General features: G+C 47.7%; 1 protein-coding gene across 1 annotated transcript in view; it reads right to left on the bottom strand.

Annotated features, from left to right (window-relative positions):
* Positions 1-19432, bottom strand: part of TBL3 (transducin beta like 3) — a 205151-nt gene that overhangs the window by 72939 nt on the left and 112780 nt on the right. Inside the window, exons 12-13 of the mRNA XM_085629377.1 lie at positions 10856-10914; positions 622-728 (exon numbers count right to left, since the gene is read on the bottom strand). Coding sequence (XP_085485503.1) covers positions 622-728; positions 10856-10914 — 166 coding nt within the window. The remainder of the gene's footprint in view (positions 1-621; positions 729-10855; positions 10915-19432) is intronic.

The raw sequence follows: 19432 nt of genomic DNA, 5'->3' as shown, positions 1-19432 counted from the left end.
AGACATCTGTCATGTCCGCAACAGCTGAAAGGTGGCTCTTATGGTACAGGCAGACAAGGGACAACTTTGCTCTCTGCCAGAGAGAGGATTTGTCCAGCAGAGCAAGGGAGCCTTCTTCCAAAGCTGAGGGGTAGCTCAGATGCATTTGGCAAAGTGAAGGATAGTGTGCAGACAAATACAGGTGAACGGTAGTTCTGCTATCTGTGATGGGTGATACAGCTGTGCTGTCTGTGTGGAGGAACAAACCAGCTGAGCGATGTACAGATCTGCTTTTAGGGCCAGGTGGACATCTGTGCAATTGCACCTGTTACTGGACAAGTAACAGTGTATAACTAGCCCTGGTGCTAGTGTGTTCTTAGGACTGCAGGGACAAACCACTCAGTTGCTGCCATTCACCAGTCATTACATTGACTTGCAGGTACAGGGAAGCCTCCTTTCATTTCTTGATAATCCATACACATATCTGTACAGCACAGACTTACAGAGGTTTGAAATGTTTGTGACCTGGGAGGTACTCAGTTGTTCTGCATTACCTGGGCTGAGAGGCAACAGAAGCCAGGCCCAGCAGCAGGGAGCGAAAGCATTTAGTACAAGCAGAAGATAAACAAAGGCAAGTTTTACCTTGAACAAGACATAGCGCCCACACCATGAGTGTGTCCTGATCCTTGTGCCACGCATTGCACCTCCCCTGTGGTTTTATCCATCCGCCAAACTCGCACGCTTCTATCCTGTAAAGTTATATTAAATCATTAATTCAAGCCTGTAGATCTGAAGTAACTAGAGCATCATCTACACAGTGGAGTCTAGGAAAGTCAATGGTCATGAATATTAGGTCTTTTCCTTTCCAGTTAATCCCCTGCTTGGGTTACAAGTGTCAGTCAATCAAGAGAACATGCGTGTAATTAATAGAATGCATATTTAGTTTAGGTTTTGATCTTCTGAAACGTGATGATCAAGTATTGTGTGCATATATTTTTAGGATTCAATCTAAGTGCTGTCTGTTCAGTCTTGAAGTATTTTTTATTAATTTCTACAGAGTATCTAGAAAGTCAATAACTGTGTTTGTTGGTCATCGGTATTGTTCAAAGAACACCATCTAGCAAAATGAAAATGTGTCAATGGCATCATGCCACTCTCTGATCAGTGTTTACTCAGAGTTCTTATAACAATAAAATAAGGTTATAAAAGCCTAACACAAGTAAAAAGGTGTTAGAGAGGAGATCTTCATGCTAGGGGACACCGGTTCAGGCTGTACAGAATCAAAGCATGGGTTCTGACTTGAAGGCTACACAAGAGGTGCTTATGTTTCCCGGTTTGCTAAATTTATCAGTACAGCTGGTGGGCTTGTGCGGCAGGAATAGCAAGGCCATGCCACACTATTTGAACATGACACTCCATTGTTCAAACAGGTATGCAGGTGTGAATCATCTTTGAAGCTCAAAACAGGTTTTATTTTCTGCTGTGATAGAAAAGGTTTAGTACCTAGAAGTAGCAAAATAAAGACTGCTAAAAAAATAAACAAAATATAATCAAGTCAGAGTAGGATTTTTTATTCACAGTCCTCTTATCCATTGCATGTGTTTGCTTTCTGGTCACAATTCATTTTGTGTGCACTAGATTAGGGTTTTGATTTTAAAAATATATTTTTTGAATATATTTCCCAGTTTTCTAGTGTTCTTGAATTTGTTGTCCATTAATGATAGCGTGTAGGGGGTTCCACTAACTATCACTGTACTATCCCATGGGACTGATCGTTACCTGAAATGCATTTCGTGCAAACTTGGCTCAGTGGATTGTGGAGTGTTGCAGTTCAACTGTTTTTCTGTCTTGGATTGGCATACTGACTGCATCCTTGGTGCCAGGGGGTTCTAGAAAGCAAATCTATGTGATTCTAGAATAAATCTTGAAAATCTATCACAATGGACTCTTCATAAGGCCTCTATGAAAAGATCTGTAATTAGTATTTACTAATCAACAGAGATCTGACTGCCACCAAGAGTTTTCACACCACTGCACGAATATGCCAGTTACCCTCGCCATGCACCCAATACAGCCTTGAGCTTTACTTTCTCACTGTGCATTTTCTTTTGTTGGTTCCATGAACATTAAATTCTGTTACCGGTTCTTTATTTTCTGTTTTGTTTTTGGGAACACTAGAAAAGGCTCCCATGAGCAGCTGGGTGAAAGCCTGAAGAATCTTGCCTGTGTGAGTGACCTTTGAAAAGGTCAGTGCTGAAAGAGAGATCTTGCTGACCTGTGTAAAACCTGAATGTTAAGGTGACCAGACTATAATGGGGATGTTCAGCCTTCAGTCTTTTGATTTTTGTGTTCTGCCGTGGCTCATCCTAATCATCCTTCTCAATGGAACACATATAATTGAAGAAAAAAGCAATTCTGCAATGTGGTACGATATCCATTCATGTGACCCATCTAATGGGAACTTGAGTGTCTAGAAACTGGCTGCTGTAGAATAAAGCTGGGAGACTTCAATTGCACAGGAGCTCAAAAGGGGTCTACAGCTCCCAGCATGCCATTAATAGCATGCATCAGACTCAATATCCATGCTACACGGAGGCAATATATGATGAATGTTGGTACAGGACAATGGGTAGCAGCCACAGACAGTGTTTTGATTATTTATTTTTATGTAATATACTCACAAGTGTGCATACACCAGGGCTCTTTCCTAACTCAAAGCAACATACATTTCTCCCTTAAACGTGCCCATAGATATGCTTCTGCATTTGTATGGGCTGTCACTATAGAGCATCCATGTTTTATACCACTATCAAAACCCCAGTCCTCCCCCAGCCCCATTCATTCCACACATGCTGGATCTCCACCCTCAATGTTACTGAGTATTCAGCAGAAGCATTGATAGCCAGCCAGGGCACTAAGGCGAACAGAGGAAGCTCAGCCGTGTGGGCCAAGTGCCCGATCATTATCCAATACACAACCATAAATTCAACGCCACATGTCCTGCACTCCCCGAAATATCTCTCCCCAAACATAGGTTAATAGTATAGAGGACTTCATGGGCTGTGACCTACAACGCTGAAATCCTACAATTCCATTGGGAGTGAAACCAGTTATCCCTAGTCATCCCCTCTGAACAGTGCTTATTATCAGATAATGACCTACAGACAATGTGAGATTTAAAAGGAGGCCAATGTCACTCTTGTAGGCAGAGGCCTCTACACCCTCATGATACCTATTCCACTCACACCGCACCTGTGACAGTGTTTGCTTTCTTAATCTGTACAATGCTGTATAACATGAAGCCAGGCATATTGTTGGAATGTATTTCTTCGAAGAAATACTCTTGAGGGCAGAATCCAGGGAAGCTTCTGCAATAGTTAACCTGACCAAGATGGAAACAGAGCCAAGGTTAGCTGTACTTGGAAGGAAAATGTAGAGTTTGAGAAGTCCATGGTCCATAGGATTCTGATACTGAAGGAAGCTGGAGTGGTTGGCAACCAGATGGCGTAACCCACAGGTTGTGAGATGATGTAATCAACAAGCAGAAAAGGCCAAGGGGCATCAGAAAAGAACATACTGTTGAGATGTAGAAGTACGAAGAAACCTTAGGGTCCCAAAAAATGAACAAGATGCATTTGTGAGAATGAGGTCACATAGAATCGTCTCCATGAAACAGTGTATGACAGCAAGTACATAGCAAGTGTTAGGGAAAGCTATAATCTGAGGCATAAGCCCTCACTTGAGAAGTCGAAAGGATGGGATGCTGTACAAGAAAATGACTGTGGTGAAGACAGCAGTGGCAGGAAGATCAAGAGAGAGATGGAATGAATATGCTACTTACCAGTATGCATCTGTTCTTGGCATGTAGGGCTGCTGACATTCATATCTGTGCATAGATCGCCGCCTAGTGTTGGGTCCGGATGTTTGCACGTTGTTGTCCTGGAAGAGTCTTCGAAGTATCCTTGGATAGGTGACTCCTCCCCTGGACTACAGTGCGCATGGGCATCCTCTCCATCCTCAGATTGTTTTTCGCCATTGTGGCAGTGATGGAGTAGATACAGAAAGTGATGACCATGCTTGCAGTAATTCTGAGAGCTGCAGCTGCGACAGGCGCCGGGGAGGAGGGAGGGCGATATGAATGTCAGCAGCCCTACATGCCAAGAACAGATGCATACTGGTAAGTAGCATATTCAGTTCGAGGCATGTGGGCTGCTGAATTCATATCTGTGCATAGAATACATAGCAGTGCCCTCTATTAGCGGCGGCTACCCGTGCCAGCTGCAGCGGTCTGAAAAAGTGTTTTGAGAACAGCCTGTCCTACAGCTGCCTGCTGTTTTGACTGCACATCTACGCAATAGTGTTTTGTAAATGTGTGTGTAGTGGACCATGTGGCTGCTCTGCATATATCATGCAGGGGAATATTTCCTAGGAAGGCCATGGAAGCCCCCAACTTACGTGTTGAGTGGGCTCGTGGTGGAATAGTTAATGTGCGTTTTGCCTTTTGATAACAGATTTGAATACACTTAACTATCCATCTGGCTATCCCTGCTTTGGAGATGGCGTTACCTTTGTGGTGTGGGGCAAAGGCAACGAACAGTTGTTTTGTCTTCCTGAATGGTTTAGTCCTGTCGATGTAGTACATGAGGGCCCTCCGTACATCTAGTGTATGTAGTGCCCTTTCTGCAACAGTTTGTGGGTTTTGGAAGAAAACGGGCAGTTCAATAATCTGGTTCATGTGGAACTGCGATATTACCTTGGGCATGAACTTGGGGTTGGTACGTAGTACGACCCTGTTGGCGTGAACCTGAATAAATGGCTCTTGAACGGTTAGTGCCCGGAGTTCACTAACTCTTCTGAGGGAAGTGATCGCTACTAGGAAGGCCACTTTCCAGGTAAGGAATTGAATCTCGCATGAGTGTAGAGGTTCAAAGGGTGGACCCATCAGGCGTGTGAGGACCAAGTTGAGGTTCCACATTGGAGCCGGTGGGTGACTAGGTGGAATGACTCGTTTGAGCCCTTCCAAGAATGCTTTGATGGCAGGCACTCTGAATAGAGAGAGGTGCTGCCTGGTTTGCAGATAGGCTGATATTGCGGTCAAATGGACACGTATAGAGGTGTACGCCAGATTGCATCGATATAGGTGTAAGAGATAACAGATGATGTTTTGGATGGATGCGTCCAGCGGGTTGATGTCATTATTACCGCAATAAATGACGAACCTTTTCCATTTGGCTGCATAGCAAGCTCTGGTAGTGGGTCTCCTGGCCTCCTTGATGATGTCCATACAGTCAGGTGGCAGGTTGAGATAGCCAAACTCTAGGACTTCAGGAGCCAGATCGCCAGATTCAGCTGTTGCGGATCTGGGTGCTGAACCTCTCCATGGTTCTGCGTCAAATGCGCGGGTTTGATCCGCAGCCTTTGATGCGGCACCACGGAAAGTTCGAGGAAGGTGGTGTACCACGGCTGGCGTGCCCACGTGGGAGCAACTAGGACGAGTGTCAGGGAGTGTTGTCGGAGTTTGCGGGCCACTAGCGGTATCAATGGCGCTGGGGGAAAAGCGTACGCAAATCTGCCGGACCAGTTCATCCATATCGCATTGCCCTGCGACTGCGGATGTGGGAATCTGGCGGCGAAGCTTGGGCATTTTGCGTTTTCGCTTGTCGCGAATAGGTCTATCTCCGGATGACCCCACTGCTGAAAGTACGGTTGGAGTACTGATGGGTGTAACTCCCACTCGTGCATTTGGTGGCTGTGTCTGCTGAGCAGATCCGCCATCTGGTTGTCCTTGCCAGGGAGGTGTTCCGCCATGAGGAACATGTTCCTTTGAATGGCCCACTTCCACATGCTCTGAGCCAGATGAGACAACTGTGGAGAGTGTGTGCCTCCCTGTTTCTGTATGTAGTACATTGCGGTCATGTTGTCCGTCCGGATCGACACGACCTTGTTGCATAGATGTACTTTGAATGCCTTCATGGCTAGGAAGATTGCCATCAATTCCAGAAGGTTGATGTGCAACTTCTTTTGTTGTGTTGTCCATAGTCCTTGCACTGTGTAGTGGAGTACATGAGCTCCCCATCCCTGGAGAGACGCGTCCGCTGTCAGTACTATTTGTGGGACAGGCTCTTGGAACGGTCGGCCCTTGCAAAGGTTTTGTGGATTCCACCAATGCAGAGAGTTGTATGCCCGACCGCTCACCAACACTAGGTCCTTTAACTGTCCTTGAGCCTGATTCCACTGACGTGCTAGGCACTCCTGAAGTGGGCGCATATGTAATCTCGCGTGCGGGACTATGAAGATGCAGGAGGCCATCATGCCTATCAACTGCATAAACACTCGCGCTGGAAGTGAGTGATTGGGTTTGAATTTGGAGATCAGCAGTTGCATGCTGTTGATCCTCACTAAATTTGGCTGAGCTGTGGCCGCCAGAGTGTCTATAGTCGCACCTAGGTACTGTTGTACGTGTGCGGGCTGGAGATGGGACTTTGGATAATTCAGTGAGAATCCCAGACTGTGAAGAAGGTGAATGGTGCGGGACATGTGGCTTGCACATTGCTGGGCTGACTTCGCTTGAACGAGCCAGTCGTCTAGGTAGGGGTAGACGTGTATATGCTGCCTCCGTAGATGTGCTGCCACCGTAGCTAGGCACTTCGTGAAAACCCTGGGCGCTGTTGTCACGCCGAAGGGAAGGACTTTGAACTGATAGTGCTGCCCCTGAACAGTGAACCTGAGGTATTTTTTGTGTGAGGGGTGGATGGGTATGTGAAAGTACGCATCCTTGAGGTCCAGTGTGGCTAGGAAGTCTCCCTGCTTGAGAAGCGGAAGGACTTGCTGTAGAGTGAGCATATGAAAGTGCTCTGAAAGAATGTACTGGTTCAGGGGTCTCAGGTCCAATATAGGTCTGAGCGACCCGTCCTTTTTTGGAATTAAGAAGTAGAGGGAGTACACTCCCGCACCCTGCTCGTGGATGGGTACGACCTCTATAGCGCCTTTTAGAAGCATACTTTGCACTTCTTGCTGTAAGAGCATTAAGTGCTCTGAGGACATAGGACGGCTTCTTGGTGGTATTGTGGGTGGAGTGGAGGTTAACTCCAGACAGTAACCGTATTTTATAATATCTTTGACCCACCTGTCCGTGGTGATGGAATTCCACGTGGACAGGAACCTTTGTAGCCTTCCCCCGACAGGTGTTATGTGGTCGGGAGGAAGGGAGAGGGCGTCACTGCTTGTTCTTGGGGGAGGACCTGGTGTTGCCGTAGCCGCGTCCTCTGCCCTTTGTGCTGGAGCCACGATATCCACCTCGGGTGTTTTTATCATAGGTGGTCTGTGTATTGCCTTTGTTATATGTTTGTTGTGACCCCTGTCCTCTACCTGCTCCCTTGTTTCCGGGGCGACGAAAGGAGCCGCTCCGAAAGGACTGAGTTTGTAGTGCGCCCATGGACTTTGCAGTGTCCGTATCCTTTTTTATCTTTTCGAGGGTGGTGTCAACCTCTGGCCCGAATAAATAGTCGGGGTTGACGGGCTGGTTCAGTATATTGTTTTGTACCTCAGGCTTGAATCCTGAGATCCGTAGCCAGGCATGTCGTCGCAACATGACGCTTGTGTTTATGGCTCTGGCAGCCGTGTCCGCAGCATCTAGTGCGCATTTGATGGAAGCGTTCGTTAGTAGCTGTCCTTCTCTGATGAGCATTTCTGCGCCTTCCTTGAACTGGTCAGGGAGATGTTGGAATATTTGCTCAAGTGTGTCATAGTGCGCTCTATCATAGCGAGCAAGGAGCGCCTGAGTGTTGGCTATGCGCCATATGTTGGCAGCTTGGGCGGCAACTCGCTTGCCAGAGGTTTCTAACACCTTGGACTCTTTGTCCGGGGGAGGAGCGTCACCTGTTGTTTGCGAGTGTGCCCTCTTGCGTGCATTCGCTACGACGATGGAGTCGAGTGGTAATTGTCCTCTGATGTAAGTAGGATCCCCAGGTGCTGATCTGTATTTTTTATCAATCCTGGGGTTTATCACTCGTGCCCTGGTGGGTTCTTTGAAAATGTCCTTGGCTGGTTTGAGGACCCCCTTCAACATTGGCAGAGTCTTTACATGTCTTTCTGAGGATGCAAAGGTGTCCATTAGAAAGTCATCTTCGATGGTATCAGAGTGAAGCTGCACCCCATGGTTATTGGCAGCACGTTCGATAAGAGCATTGAACGCCGCAGTATCCTCCGTAGGAGATGTCTTTGCCCCATAGAGTTGTGGATCCTGTGCATCGAGAGGTGCACTGGGGTCTGCAGGGTCGCCCCAAGTTTGATCAGGGTCCTGCTGGTCATCAGGGTCCGTGTCTACATGGTAGGGGACTTGGTCAGCCATGTAGTCCTCCAATGCGTCTGTATCGGAGCGTGTGGGGGAGAACCGGTGTGGATCCTGGTAGGATGAATGGAAGGGTTCATAAAGGAGAGGTTCCGATTCTGCAGGCAACTTCCTTTTTAGTGGGATCCTGAAAGGGTCCAATGGCGGCTCCGAAGTTATCCTTCGGTCCTGGAGAATCATCCTGCCAGTGCCGGCGTCGATGATACGTGCCGGAGACGTCTCAGCAGGTGTGACCGTAGGTTGGGTGACCCGTGTCCTGAGTTGGAACATTTTTGGGATTGTTGACGGAGGCAAGCCGAAGGTAATGTTGGTCGGCACCGAAGAGGCTGCGGGAGCTCCGACCGAACCGGAGCCCGACGTGTCTTGGAGGACAGGTGTGGTTTTGCTGTCCTGCGTCACACCAGGTCGTACTTGGGGCGCCTTCGAGGCTTTGGCACCGGCCAGGCTCGTAGAGGCGGCCGTAGATTTTTTCGGTGCCGGCGGGTCATCGAGTCGGGGTGAAGAGATCACCGTCGAAGTCTTCGATACCTGAGGCTTAGGTGTCGTCGAGGGAGCGATGTGAGACACAGCAGGCGGTACGGCCCTTGGTGTCGTCGGTGCCGGTAGCCGAGCAGGTTTGTCGGTGCCGATGGCTTTTTTCCGTTTGTCGACTCCAACGTCGCCCGCTTCAAGTTCGGCACCGAAGTCCCTCTTGGTGCGGTCGGTGCCGCCGCGGTGCGCTGGCGTCGAAGGCCTCGATCCGACCAGCGCTACTTTCAGTTTCGGTTTCGGTGGAACCTGAGCAGCTTTCGGTTTCGGTTTTGTGGTAGGGAAACCAGCCTGTTTATGTAGTAATGGCTGCCGCTGAACGTCCGAGGCCGGGCCCGAGGGCGGGGCCGAAGAACTGCGGGATGGGTCTCGGGTAAGGCCCGAAGGCGATCCCTCGACCGGAGCCATAGGCTGTGGCACTGGTGTTTGAACGGTTTGAACAGGTAGGCCTTGTTCATCATTGGAGCTACTTTCTTCGGCCCCGAAGGCCTCCTCGTCGTCTCCTACCTCGGTGTCGTCTTCACCTCTGTGGAAGAGTGACTCGTCTTCCTCGTCCGATCCGGGTTCGTGTTCGGAAACGGGACTGGAGGGCAAGACTTCCAATTCCTCGACGTCTTCGGCCTCGCCGAAGATGTCTGTTGGGGCCGGTGCCGCGTGCTGCGCCTCGAGTCTCGCCGCTCGTCGATTCCGCAGAGTCTTCTTCGAGCGGAACCGGGCACAGGCCATGCATGTTGATTCGTCGTGGTCCGGCGAAAGGCATTTGTTGCACACCGGATGGACGTCGATGTGTGGGTACTTCGCATTGCATACCGGACACCTTTTGAATGGCGTCCTGGATTCCATCGTCGAAGTAGTCGATGGACAGGTAAATGCGAAAGCAGTCGGTGCTGAAAGTTAGTAAACTAACAAATTCTATCGAAACCCGATTGATAAACAGTACCGACGCGAACTAAAGGCCTTTTGGCCTCGAAAAAATATTTTCCTAACTTGAGCTAAGATAGCACATCCGAACCCAATGGCGGAAAAAAACAATCTGAGGATGGAGAGGATGCCCATGCGCACTGTAGTCCAGGGGAGGAGTCACCTATCCAAGGATACTTCGAAGACTCTTCCAGGACAACAACGTGCAAACATCCGGACCCAACACTAGGCGGCGATCTATGCACAGATATGAATTCAGCAGCCCACATGCCTCGAACAGTAGGAATACAGATGGGTCCTGGTACTTAAGAAGAGGGAAGCAATTGTGATGGCCACGTTCATATCGAAATCAGGGGCTAAAGTTTTTTAAACAAGAACCTGAGCCTAGGAGCTAGACCTAAAAAGAGGAGGAAAGACTGTCAAAAGTACCTGATAACATTAGGAATATTTTTCAATTTCCGATCCCGTCACTAGGTAGAGTCTTAGAACAGGCTGTGCCTGTGCACGCAGATCCTCATAAGCATCCACCAATGTGGGCGTGCACAAAAATCAAACAGGCCTCTCTGCCATGCATACATACGGGAACGGTAAAAATGCAGCATTAAAGGGAATGAGCCCAAAGATCATCCCTCTATTAATCTGAAACTGCACCTTGAACATATGGTGCTATAGCAAATTCATTCTGTGTCCCAATAAGTTGGAACTGAATTTTTAGATAGGGGGCTTTCAGCAGCTGGGGTGGTTCTCTAAAGCATGTGCTGCATGTGGTTAATAAAAGGACAAATGTAATATTCACACAAATTGTATTTTGTTGGGTCATGGGCAGCAAATTATCTTGCTTGCCTTAGAAATAGTTTGGTGAGGCCATTCTCCTGCTTGGTTACTGCAGGTTCCAACAAACTCTTACACTCACTGATCATATTAGACTGAAGTCAGGCAAAGCTCCACATGCAGATTCAAACTGAAAGATCGTGATGGAAGCCTAAATATATATTTTTTAAACTCTCTATCTCTGAATAAGATGCTGATCTCAATTCAAAATGAAATCGAGCACATGCAGACAGAGGTAGAACATACCTTACCACAGCTGGAGAACATCAAACCTTTCTTGAACACATCCAAAGCAAGAACAGTGTCTGTGGGAACAGAATACAAATATATGATGTTATAGTAAGAACTATTATGCAAAGCAATCATTGTAGACTGAAGTCATAAAGTCATACTCCTAAATATTTTCCACTCAGTCACGCAAGCCACTAGGCATACACATGTGGTGAGAAAGTTCTTAAAGTCAGACAAAGAACCATATACTTAGTCCATGTGTAAACATCTGAAGCACAGTTCACTCTCAAGATTAGGAGTGTTTTCAAAGACCAGACTTCAAAATCAAAAGCGATCCAACTCACCAGAGCACATGTACAGAGACAAAGTATTGGATAGGCAATCTGACATTAACTCTTTGTGTATATTTCAACCATGAGGTACTGCACATCAGTGTTTTATGTGGCTTCTTGAATGATGGTGTGTTTCTGAACGGAAGTGAAGCTGGCCCAAACATGGGCTGTAGGGTTCGTTCAGGGGGGGGCCTGATTTAGAGCCCCCCAATCCACTGCCATTGATTAAGGAATCCAGGTACTAAGCTTCAGAGTGCCATGTGTGCTAGTTCCCTCTATGTGCCTGATAACCATAGGCCCTTCTAAATACAGATAGATACCGCTGAGAAGTCTGCGGATGCCCTTCTGGCACAAAGAATGGCATGGACACTGAACATCTGGTCGTTTCCTTCAGTCATCAGGTCTGAGGAAGCAAAAAGATCTAGGTGACGACTGAGAAAGACTAATGTTATAAGATGAGCAATGAAGGCCTTCCGCCCCCATGTTTGTTTCAGAAAACCTTCATCGTCCAGACAAACCATAAGCTCTTGCGGTCGCTGAGGGCCAAGGAATGCGACAACTGGAATTTGCTTAATTGATTTATTTCACTGCAAGGATACTGCAAAGCGTAAGGTAAAGCTGCAACATGCAAATGCTGATGTACGTACTGAAAGCTTGCTCCATCTGAAAACTGAGACTTTCTGAACAATAGTAGCCTCTGATACTAGGAGGGTATGATGTACAGTTGTTCGTCCCTGGAAATCTGTCCATGTGACAATTTGCTCGTACTTTTATCATTCTGGCAGACCTGGTATGTTTTCTTGTCTAGGAATCCTTATGGCCATGCCACCACACCACCAGCAGTTGCTCGAAGCTGGTCACAGTATTCCTGTATGGGCTCTTTTACCAGAACCTCACCACCCAGTGTTTCCCCACATCTGTTGGCACAAACTGTACTATGTGGATGGGCCTATCGCAAGAGACAGTAATAGGCAACATTGTGAGGGCCACAATGACACTTTATTGACTTCACACTGTCACTTATTTAGCCTGTCTGTCAGTTACGATAGGCCCTCCAAAGACATCTGAAACACTGTTTCAATGGCCAGATGTTTGGAATAAGCACTGGCAAACCCAATAGGTCTCGGCAACCCGACCGCTATAGGCGCTGTCAACATTAATGTCTTTTAGCTATGTGTTATGGAGTGGAGTGGATGTAAGTAATGTGGAGTGGAATTATGTGGGTTGTCGAGCAATTGTTTGTTGTGGTATTGTGTTTTGTTAAGTGGAGTTATGTGCAGTGGAAATATGTGGCATGGTGTGCATTAGATTTATGTGGCTAGTAATTATGCGGTGAGGAGATTATCTGGTGGGTGTTGATGACTGAGCAGCAAGATGCAGTGCCCACTCCAGCCCCGGCTGCGAAAGTCAGGGAAGGCAGCGGTGGAGGGGTGGTCAAGAAGAGCAAAGAATGTGGAGAGAGACCAGCATAGGCTGCTTTGGAGAGGGAGGAAGGTTTACTTTCCCACTAACATATAACTTGCTGTATATTTATGGTTACCTACCCCACTACCATATAATGTTGCTAAATTATGAGGGATACCAGAGTAGTTCCTTGTTCCACTGGCAGCACACTTCATATAGTGACTGCGATGCAGTCCTTGCTGAGGACCAATCCAGGGTTTAGAATTGTTTTAGCATCCTTACACCTCTTTGCCTAACCAAGTCCAGCCTGGTCTTGTCCTGTAACCATGGACATCATTGAGAGATCACCATGGGCTGCATTTGAGACCATTGGCTTGTCTCCTGTGTACACTGGAACTGTCCTTGTGACCTCTGGGCTCAGAGATGGGAAGGGCAGTATCACAGATAGAAGGTAAACAAGGCTCTAGTAGGCCTTGTTAACTTGCTATGCCTCTACGCTACATCACATGCACGTTAAGGCATAAAAACTCTCATAAGCCAAGTGAATCTAAGCAAAGTAACACACTTTCAAAACGATTAGTTATTTTGCAAGTGGATACAATCCCTGTAAAATGCTTCTCTGGACCTGCTACTGATCCCAAGCATGTAAAGGAACGAATAAATATACGAGGTGGGGAGGGTGGGTGGGGGGGGGTGGAGAGGTTAGAATGATAAGACTATGAAGGGAAAAATAACGCAAGGATGAGACGGAGAGGACGCTACAGAGAGATAGATGAGAAATGGAGAAAAAGAGGTGTGTGTGAGAGAGGGATTAAAGACATTAGAAAGAGGGGACATGTGTGAAAGAGATAGAGACAGATGTGAAAGAGTGTGGCACACGAGAGTAATAGGCGGTATACACATAGGCATATAAGTGGTGAAGGCAATTAAACACTTTGTGCCAAGGGCGCAGGTGGCTAGCAAAAGTCATAGTGAAGTAGATAGCAAATTCTATCCTTTCTCTCGTATGTTCATGGTGCAAAACTTCTGTTCAGCACCAACACACATGAATCTGCAACATGTGGCCAGTGACAGCATGGTAGTGCTTTGGTCCATATGATTGAAGAAAGCAGAGTTACCTTTCAGGAAGCAAAAGGAGCCTCTTGGGTCAAGGAAAGACTGCAGCCGGTACCAGATTTAAGACAAGAACACGCATGGTCGAGCTGACTGAAGCAAGAGGAAGTTGTCGGCCTTAAAAAGGGCAGTCTGTTGCAACAATAATAAGCTGCCTACGGGAGGATTACCTTATCAGTTGGGGGGGGGTGGAATGCTTCTGTGTGCACTCATCGAAGGGTTTCACTTCAGACCTAAACCCTTGAGAGCTGAGCCTGTTTCTGCAACAAAGAAGGTGATCTCATGGGCTGCGGTGCCTCCTTTGTGGCTTTGAAAGGAAACAAGATACCAGTATGCATCTGTTCTAGGCATGTAGAGCTGCAGATCCACACACTGAGCATTGATTGCTATCTGGTGTTGGGCCCGGATGTTTGCACTTGTTTTTGTCCTGGAAAAGTCTTTGGAAGTCACGGGATAGGTGACTCCTCCTTTGGACTATAGTGCGCATGGGCATCGGCTCCATCCTCACATTGTTTTTCGCCAGCAGGGAAATTATGGAGTTTTGTAAGAGACAGAAAGATGCCCATGTATGCTGTATCTAAAAAATATAGTACTGGAACAGATAAAGGTAGCCGGGGAGGCGGGTGGGCGTGTGTGGGTCTGCAGCTCTACAAGCCAAGAACAGATGCATACTGGTAAGTAGTATTTTCCGTTCGAGGCATATGAGCTGCAGATCACACACTGAGCATAGATTGTATAGCAGTACCCATCCCTAGCGGCGACCACCAGTACCTGTTGCAGTAGTTTGAAATAGTGTTTTGAGTACAGCCTGGCCCACACTAGCTTGTTATTTTGTTTGCAAATCCACAGAATAGTGTTTTGTGAATGTGTGCGGTGTAGACCATGTAGCTGCTTTGCAGATGTCATCTAAGGGAATGTTCCCTAAAAATGCCATTGAAGCCCATATCTTTCGTGTAGAGTGGGCTTTAGGAGGAACAGATAAAGTAAGTTTTGCTTTGTGATAGCAAATGTGTATGCATTTAACAATCCATCTAGCTATCCCAGACTTTTATATGGGGTTGCCTTTGTGTGGTGGTGAGAATGACACAAAAAGTTGTTTGGTCTTACGAAAAGGTTGTGTCCTTTCAATGTAATAAAGCAATGCTCTTTTGACATCTAGGGTATGAAGAGCTCTTTCTGCGACTGCCTGTGGCTGTGAGAAGAACACTGGCAACTCTACAGACTGATTGAGGTGGAAAGGAGAAATGACTTTAGGGAGGAATTTTGGATTGGTTGTGAGAACAACCTTTTTGTGATGGATTTGTAGAGAAAGGTTCCTGAATAGTTAGCGCTTGCAGTTCACTAACTCATCTAAGAGAACTGATAGCTACTAGGAAAGCAACTTTCCATGTTAGAAACTGGAGCTCACATTTATGTAGAGGTTCAAAGGGAGGACCCATTAGTCTTGTGAGAACGATGTTTAAATTCCACACAGGTGAGGGTGGTACCCTGGGGGGAATTATCCTTTTGAGGCCTTCCATAAAGGCTTTGATGGCAGGCACTCTGAAAAGTGATAGGTAGTGTCTATTTTGTAAATAGGCTGCTATGGCAGCGAGGTGCAGCCTAATAGATGTGTAGGCTAAGTTGCACCTTTGGAGATGTAGTAGGTAACCTATGATGTGTTGGATAGACACGTCTAGGGGATTGATGTTGTTGGTATGACAGTATATTACAAATCTCTTCCACTTGGCTGCATAGCAGGCTCTAGCGGTGGGACGTCTAGCTTCTTTAATGACTTTCATGCATTCAGGGGGAAGGTTAAGGTAACTGAATTCTAAGACCTCAGGAGCCAGATCGCAAGGTTGAGCAGAGCTGGGTCCGGGTGTCTGATCTCTCCACGGTTCTGGGTTAGGAGGCGTGGGGAGAGGTGTAGTTTTTGGTGCGGAACTACAGACAGTTCCAGTAATGTGGTGTACCACAGTTGTCTGGCCCAAGTTGGAGCAACTAGGATGAGAGTCAGTGCATGTTGCTGTAGTTTGCGCACAGCCAGTGGAATGAGTGGGAGAGGTGGAAAGGCGTACGCAAATCTGCCTGACCAATTCATCCATATTGCGTTGCCTTTGGACAATGGGTGTAGATACCTGGAGGCGAAGCTTGGGCATTTGGCGTTTTCATGCGTGGCGAAGAGGTCTATCTCTGGTTGCCCCCACATTTGAAAGAATGGCTGAAGAACTTGTGGATGAAGTTCCCACTCGTGAATCTGTTGCAATTGACGGCTTAACAGATCGGCTATGGTGTTTTGGACTCCTGGGACATGTTGAGCTAGGAGAAAGATGTTCTGGGGTATAGCCCATCTCCATATGCTTTGTGCCAGTTGAGAGAGCTGCAGAGAGTGTGTCTTGCCTTGTTTCTGTATGTAGTACATGGCGGTCATGTTGTCTGTGCGGACTAAGACAGCTTTGCCTTTAAGGCTAGGAATATGGCTAGTAACTCCAGGTGGTTGATGTGGAATAACTTTTGTTGAGGAGTCCACCTGCCTTTCATGGTGTGATGTAATAGGTGCGCCCCCCAGCCGGAGAGCGATGCGTCCGCTGTCATGACTATCTGTGGAACTGGCTCTAGGAACAGTCGCCCTTTGGAAAGGTTCTTGGTGTTCCACCATTGCAGAGATCGATGAGTGCGACCGTCTACCAACACCAGATCTGTTAGCTGACCTTGAGCCTGGTTCCATTGGCGTGCTAAGCACTTTGGAGAGGACGCATCTGGAGTCTTGCATGAGGTACTATAAGTATGCAAGAGGCCATCATCCCTATGAGCTGCATGAACACTCGTGCTGGGAGAGAGTGTTGAGGCTGAAATTTGGTTATGAGAGCTTGCATGCTTGCTATCCTGGCTGGGTTGGGATAGGCTAATGCTTTTGAGGTGTCTATTGTGGCACCGAGGTATTGTTGAATGTGGGACGGTTGTAGATGAGACTTTGAGTAGTTTACTGTGAACCCCAAGTCGTGGAGTAGTTGGATAGTGGTGTGAGTGTGATGTACACACTGACTGTATGAGCTGGCTTTTATGAGCCAGTTGTCCAGATATGGGAAGACGTGAATGTGTTGTCTTCTTAAGTGGGCTGCCACTACCGCTAGGCACTTGGTGAATACCCGTGGTGCTGTTGTGACTCCAAAAGGGAGTACTTTGAATTGATAGTGTTTGCCGTCCACTACAAATCTTAGATATTTCCTGTGAGCTGCTTGAATGGGAATATGGAAATAGGCGTCCTTGAGATCTAGAGTACCAAGGAAGTCGCCTTGTGAAAGAAGAGGAAGGACCTGCTGGAGTGTGACCATGTGAAAGTGGTGTGATTGTATGTACAGGTTTAGAGGTCTGAGGTCCAGAATAGGCCTGAGAGAGCCGTCCTTCTTTGGTATGAGAAAATACAGGGAGTAAACTCCTGTTTTTTGTTGGTGCATGGGAACTGGTTCTATTGCACCCTTTTGTAGGAGGGAGATCACCTCCTGCTTAAGCAGAGATAAGTGTTCTGACGACATTGGGCGTTGTTTGGGTGGTATGTGTGGGGGGGTAGAAGTAAGTTGCAGACAGTAACCTGATTGAACTATTTGTTGCACCCTCCTGTCTGTAGTGATGTTGGTCCAGACAGGCAGGAACTGTTGTAGTCTTCCCCCGACAGGAGTGGAATGGTCTGGGGGAAGTGGAGGAAAGTCATTGGGTAGGGGTGGATGCAGAGCGGGTGTTGTTGGTCTTGCCTCTGCATTTGTTATTGTTGCCTCTGTAGCCTCCTCTCTGGTAACCTCTAGTAAACGTAGACTGGGCGGGAGCCTTGTAAGAGGTGGAGGGGTTGTCTGAGGAGTAGCCTCTGGGGGTGCCCTTGTAAGGTGAGCGACAAAAGGAACGTCTGGGAGCTTGCAACTGCAAGGCTCCCATTGATTTAGCTGTGTCCGTATCCTTTTTCATCTTTTCAAGGGATGAATCTACATTAGGGCCAAATAGATGTTCCTGATCAAATGCCTGGTTGAGGATGGAACTTTGAACTTCAGGTTTAAAACCGGAGATGCGTAGCCAGGCATGCCCATGCAAAAGGACACTTGTGTTTACTGCTCTGGAGGCGGTGTCTGCCACGTTGAGAGCGCAACGGATGGAGGTGTTGGTGATAAGCTTACCCTCCTGTACGAGCTCATTGGCCCTGTTTTTGTATTTATCTGGGAGGTGCTGCATTATGGACTCTAGTTCATCATAATGTGCCCTATCATACCTGGCTAACAGCGCCCGAGTGTTGGCCATATGTTAGCCGCCTGTGAGGCTGTTCTTTTGCCAGAGGCGTCCAAGAGTTTAGACTCCTTGTCGGGTGGTGCAGCGTCACCTGATGCCTGAGAATTGGCCCTATTTCTAGCATTGGAAACAACCAGGGAGTCTAAGGGTACTGGGCCTTTAATGTAAGCTCGATCAGCAGGGGCAGCTTTATATTTTTTCTCTGTCCTGGGGTTAATAACTCGAGCTTTAACAGGATCTTTAAAGACTTCAGGTGCATGCTTAATAACCCCTTTAAGCATAGGTAATATTGAGGTGGACCTTTGAGTGATGTCAAATGTATCCATTAGGAAGTCCGGCTCTATGGGGTCTGTATGCAAGTCAACCCAGTGGTACTGGGAAGCTCTGTGGACGAGCTGATTAAAGCCCATGGTGTCCTCTGGAAGAGAAGGCCTGGAGGGGTAGATGTCATCCTGTGGAACATTAGGGACATCTGGCGTGTTAAAATCATCCCAGGGGTCTGGGGAAGAAGGTGGACTAGGATCCCCTAGTGGCATATCGTCCAGACCCTCCCCTATGTCATCCAAGGTATCATCATCGTCTACTGGTGTAGGAGATGGTGTAGGGGAACGGTGTGGTGGGGGTGGTGGAGGAGGAGGAGGTGGTGGAGGAGGTGGTGGAGGAGGAATTGGAGAAGAAACTCTTAGAGGAGATGTGGCAATGTCCCTCTTTGTAGGTGGTGGAGCCGGTGCAGGCACATCTAGTGGTCTTTTCCTAGAACTAAGAGTCAATTGACCAGTTTTAGGATCCCTTATGAGAGTCTTTTGAGCAGGGTCTGGTGTGAACAGCTCTTCTGCTGGAGGTTGGTCTTTCGGTGCCAAGCGTTTCGGTTCCGTAGACTTCTTCGGCACCGACTCTTTAGTGGTTCTGTGTTGTTTTGGTTTGGAACTGTGCGTTTTTACAGTCTCTGTGGCCTGTGGAACTTGTTGTTTTTTCGGTTCCGAGGCTTTCCTTGGCTCCGAATCCGAACCCTTCAGGAGTGGTTTTTTTGTTTGGCTCTGAATGTCTTTTCGGTGTCGACGAGTCGGTGCTTGTGGGTTTTGGTGCCGTGTGCTTGGATGTGGAAGCAGCGGTCGGCACTGAGGAGGAGGGCTGTATCTTTTTCGGTGCCGGTGATTGTGTTTCGGTACCGACGGCAGGCTGACTCGAGCCCGAGTTGCCTGAAGGCTTAGTAGGCTTCTTTGCCGGGCCCGAGGGTGGGCTATGGGAAGCAGTCTCTCGGTGTGCACCTAGGCCCGTAGGTGAAGGTGTGACCGAAGCCTTTTTCGATAGTGTAGGGAGGGGGTTGGGGTCGACGTTCTTACTTACGACCTGCTGTACCGGAGTGATCTCTTCGACGTCGGAGTCATCGGATTCTGAGGCACTGACGAGGCCTTCTTCGACCCGCTCTCGCTCCGGCACGTCGACGCCCTCTTGGAAGATGTCATCAGGGATTGATGTCGACGAG

The sequence above is a fragment of the Triturus cristatus genome, chromosome 10 (genome assembly GCF_964204655.1).
Source record: "Triturus cristatus chromosome 10, aTriCri1.1, whole genome shotgun sequence".
NCBI lineage: Eukaryota > Metazoa > Chordata > Amphibia > Caudata > Salamandridae > Triturus > Triturus cristatus.
The sequence above is the reverse complement of the archived record's forward strand: the minus strand, read 5'-3'. Positions and strand labels throughout refer to the sequence as shown.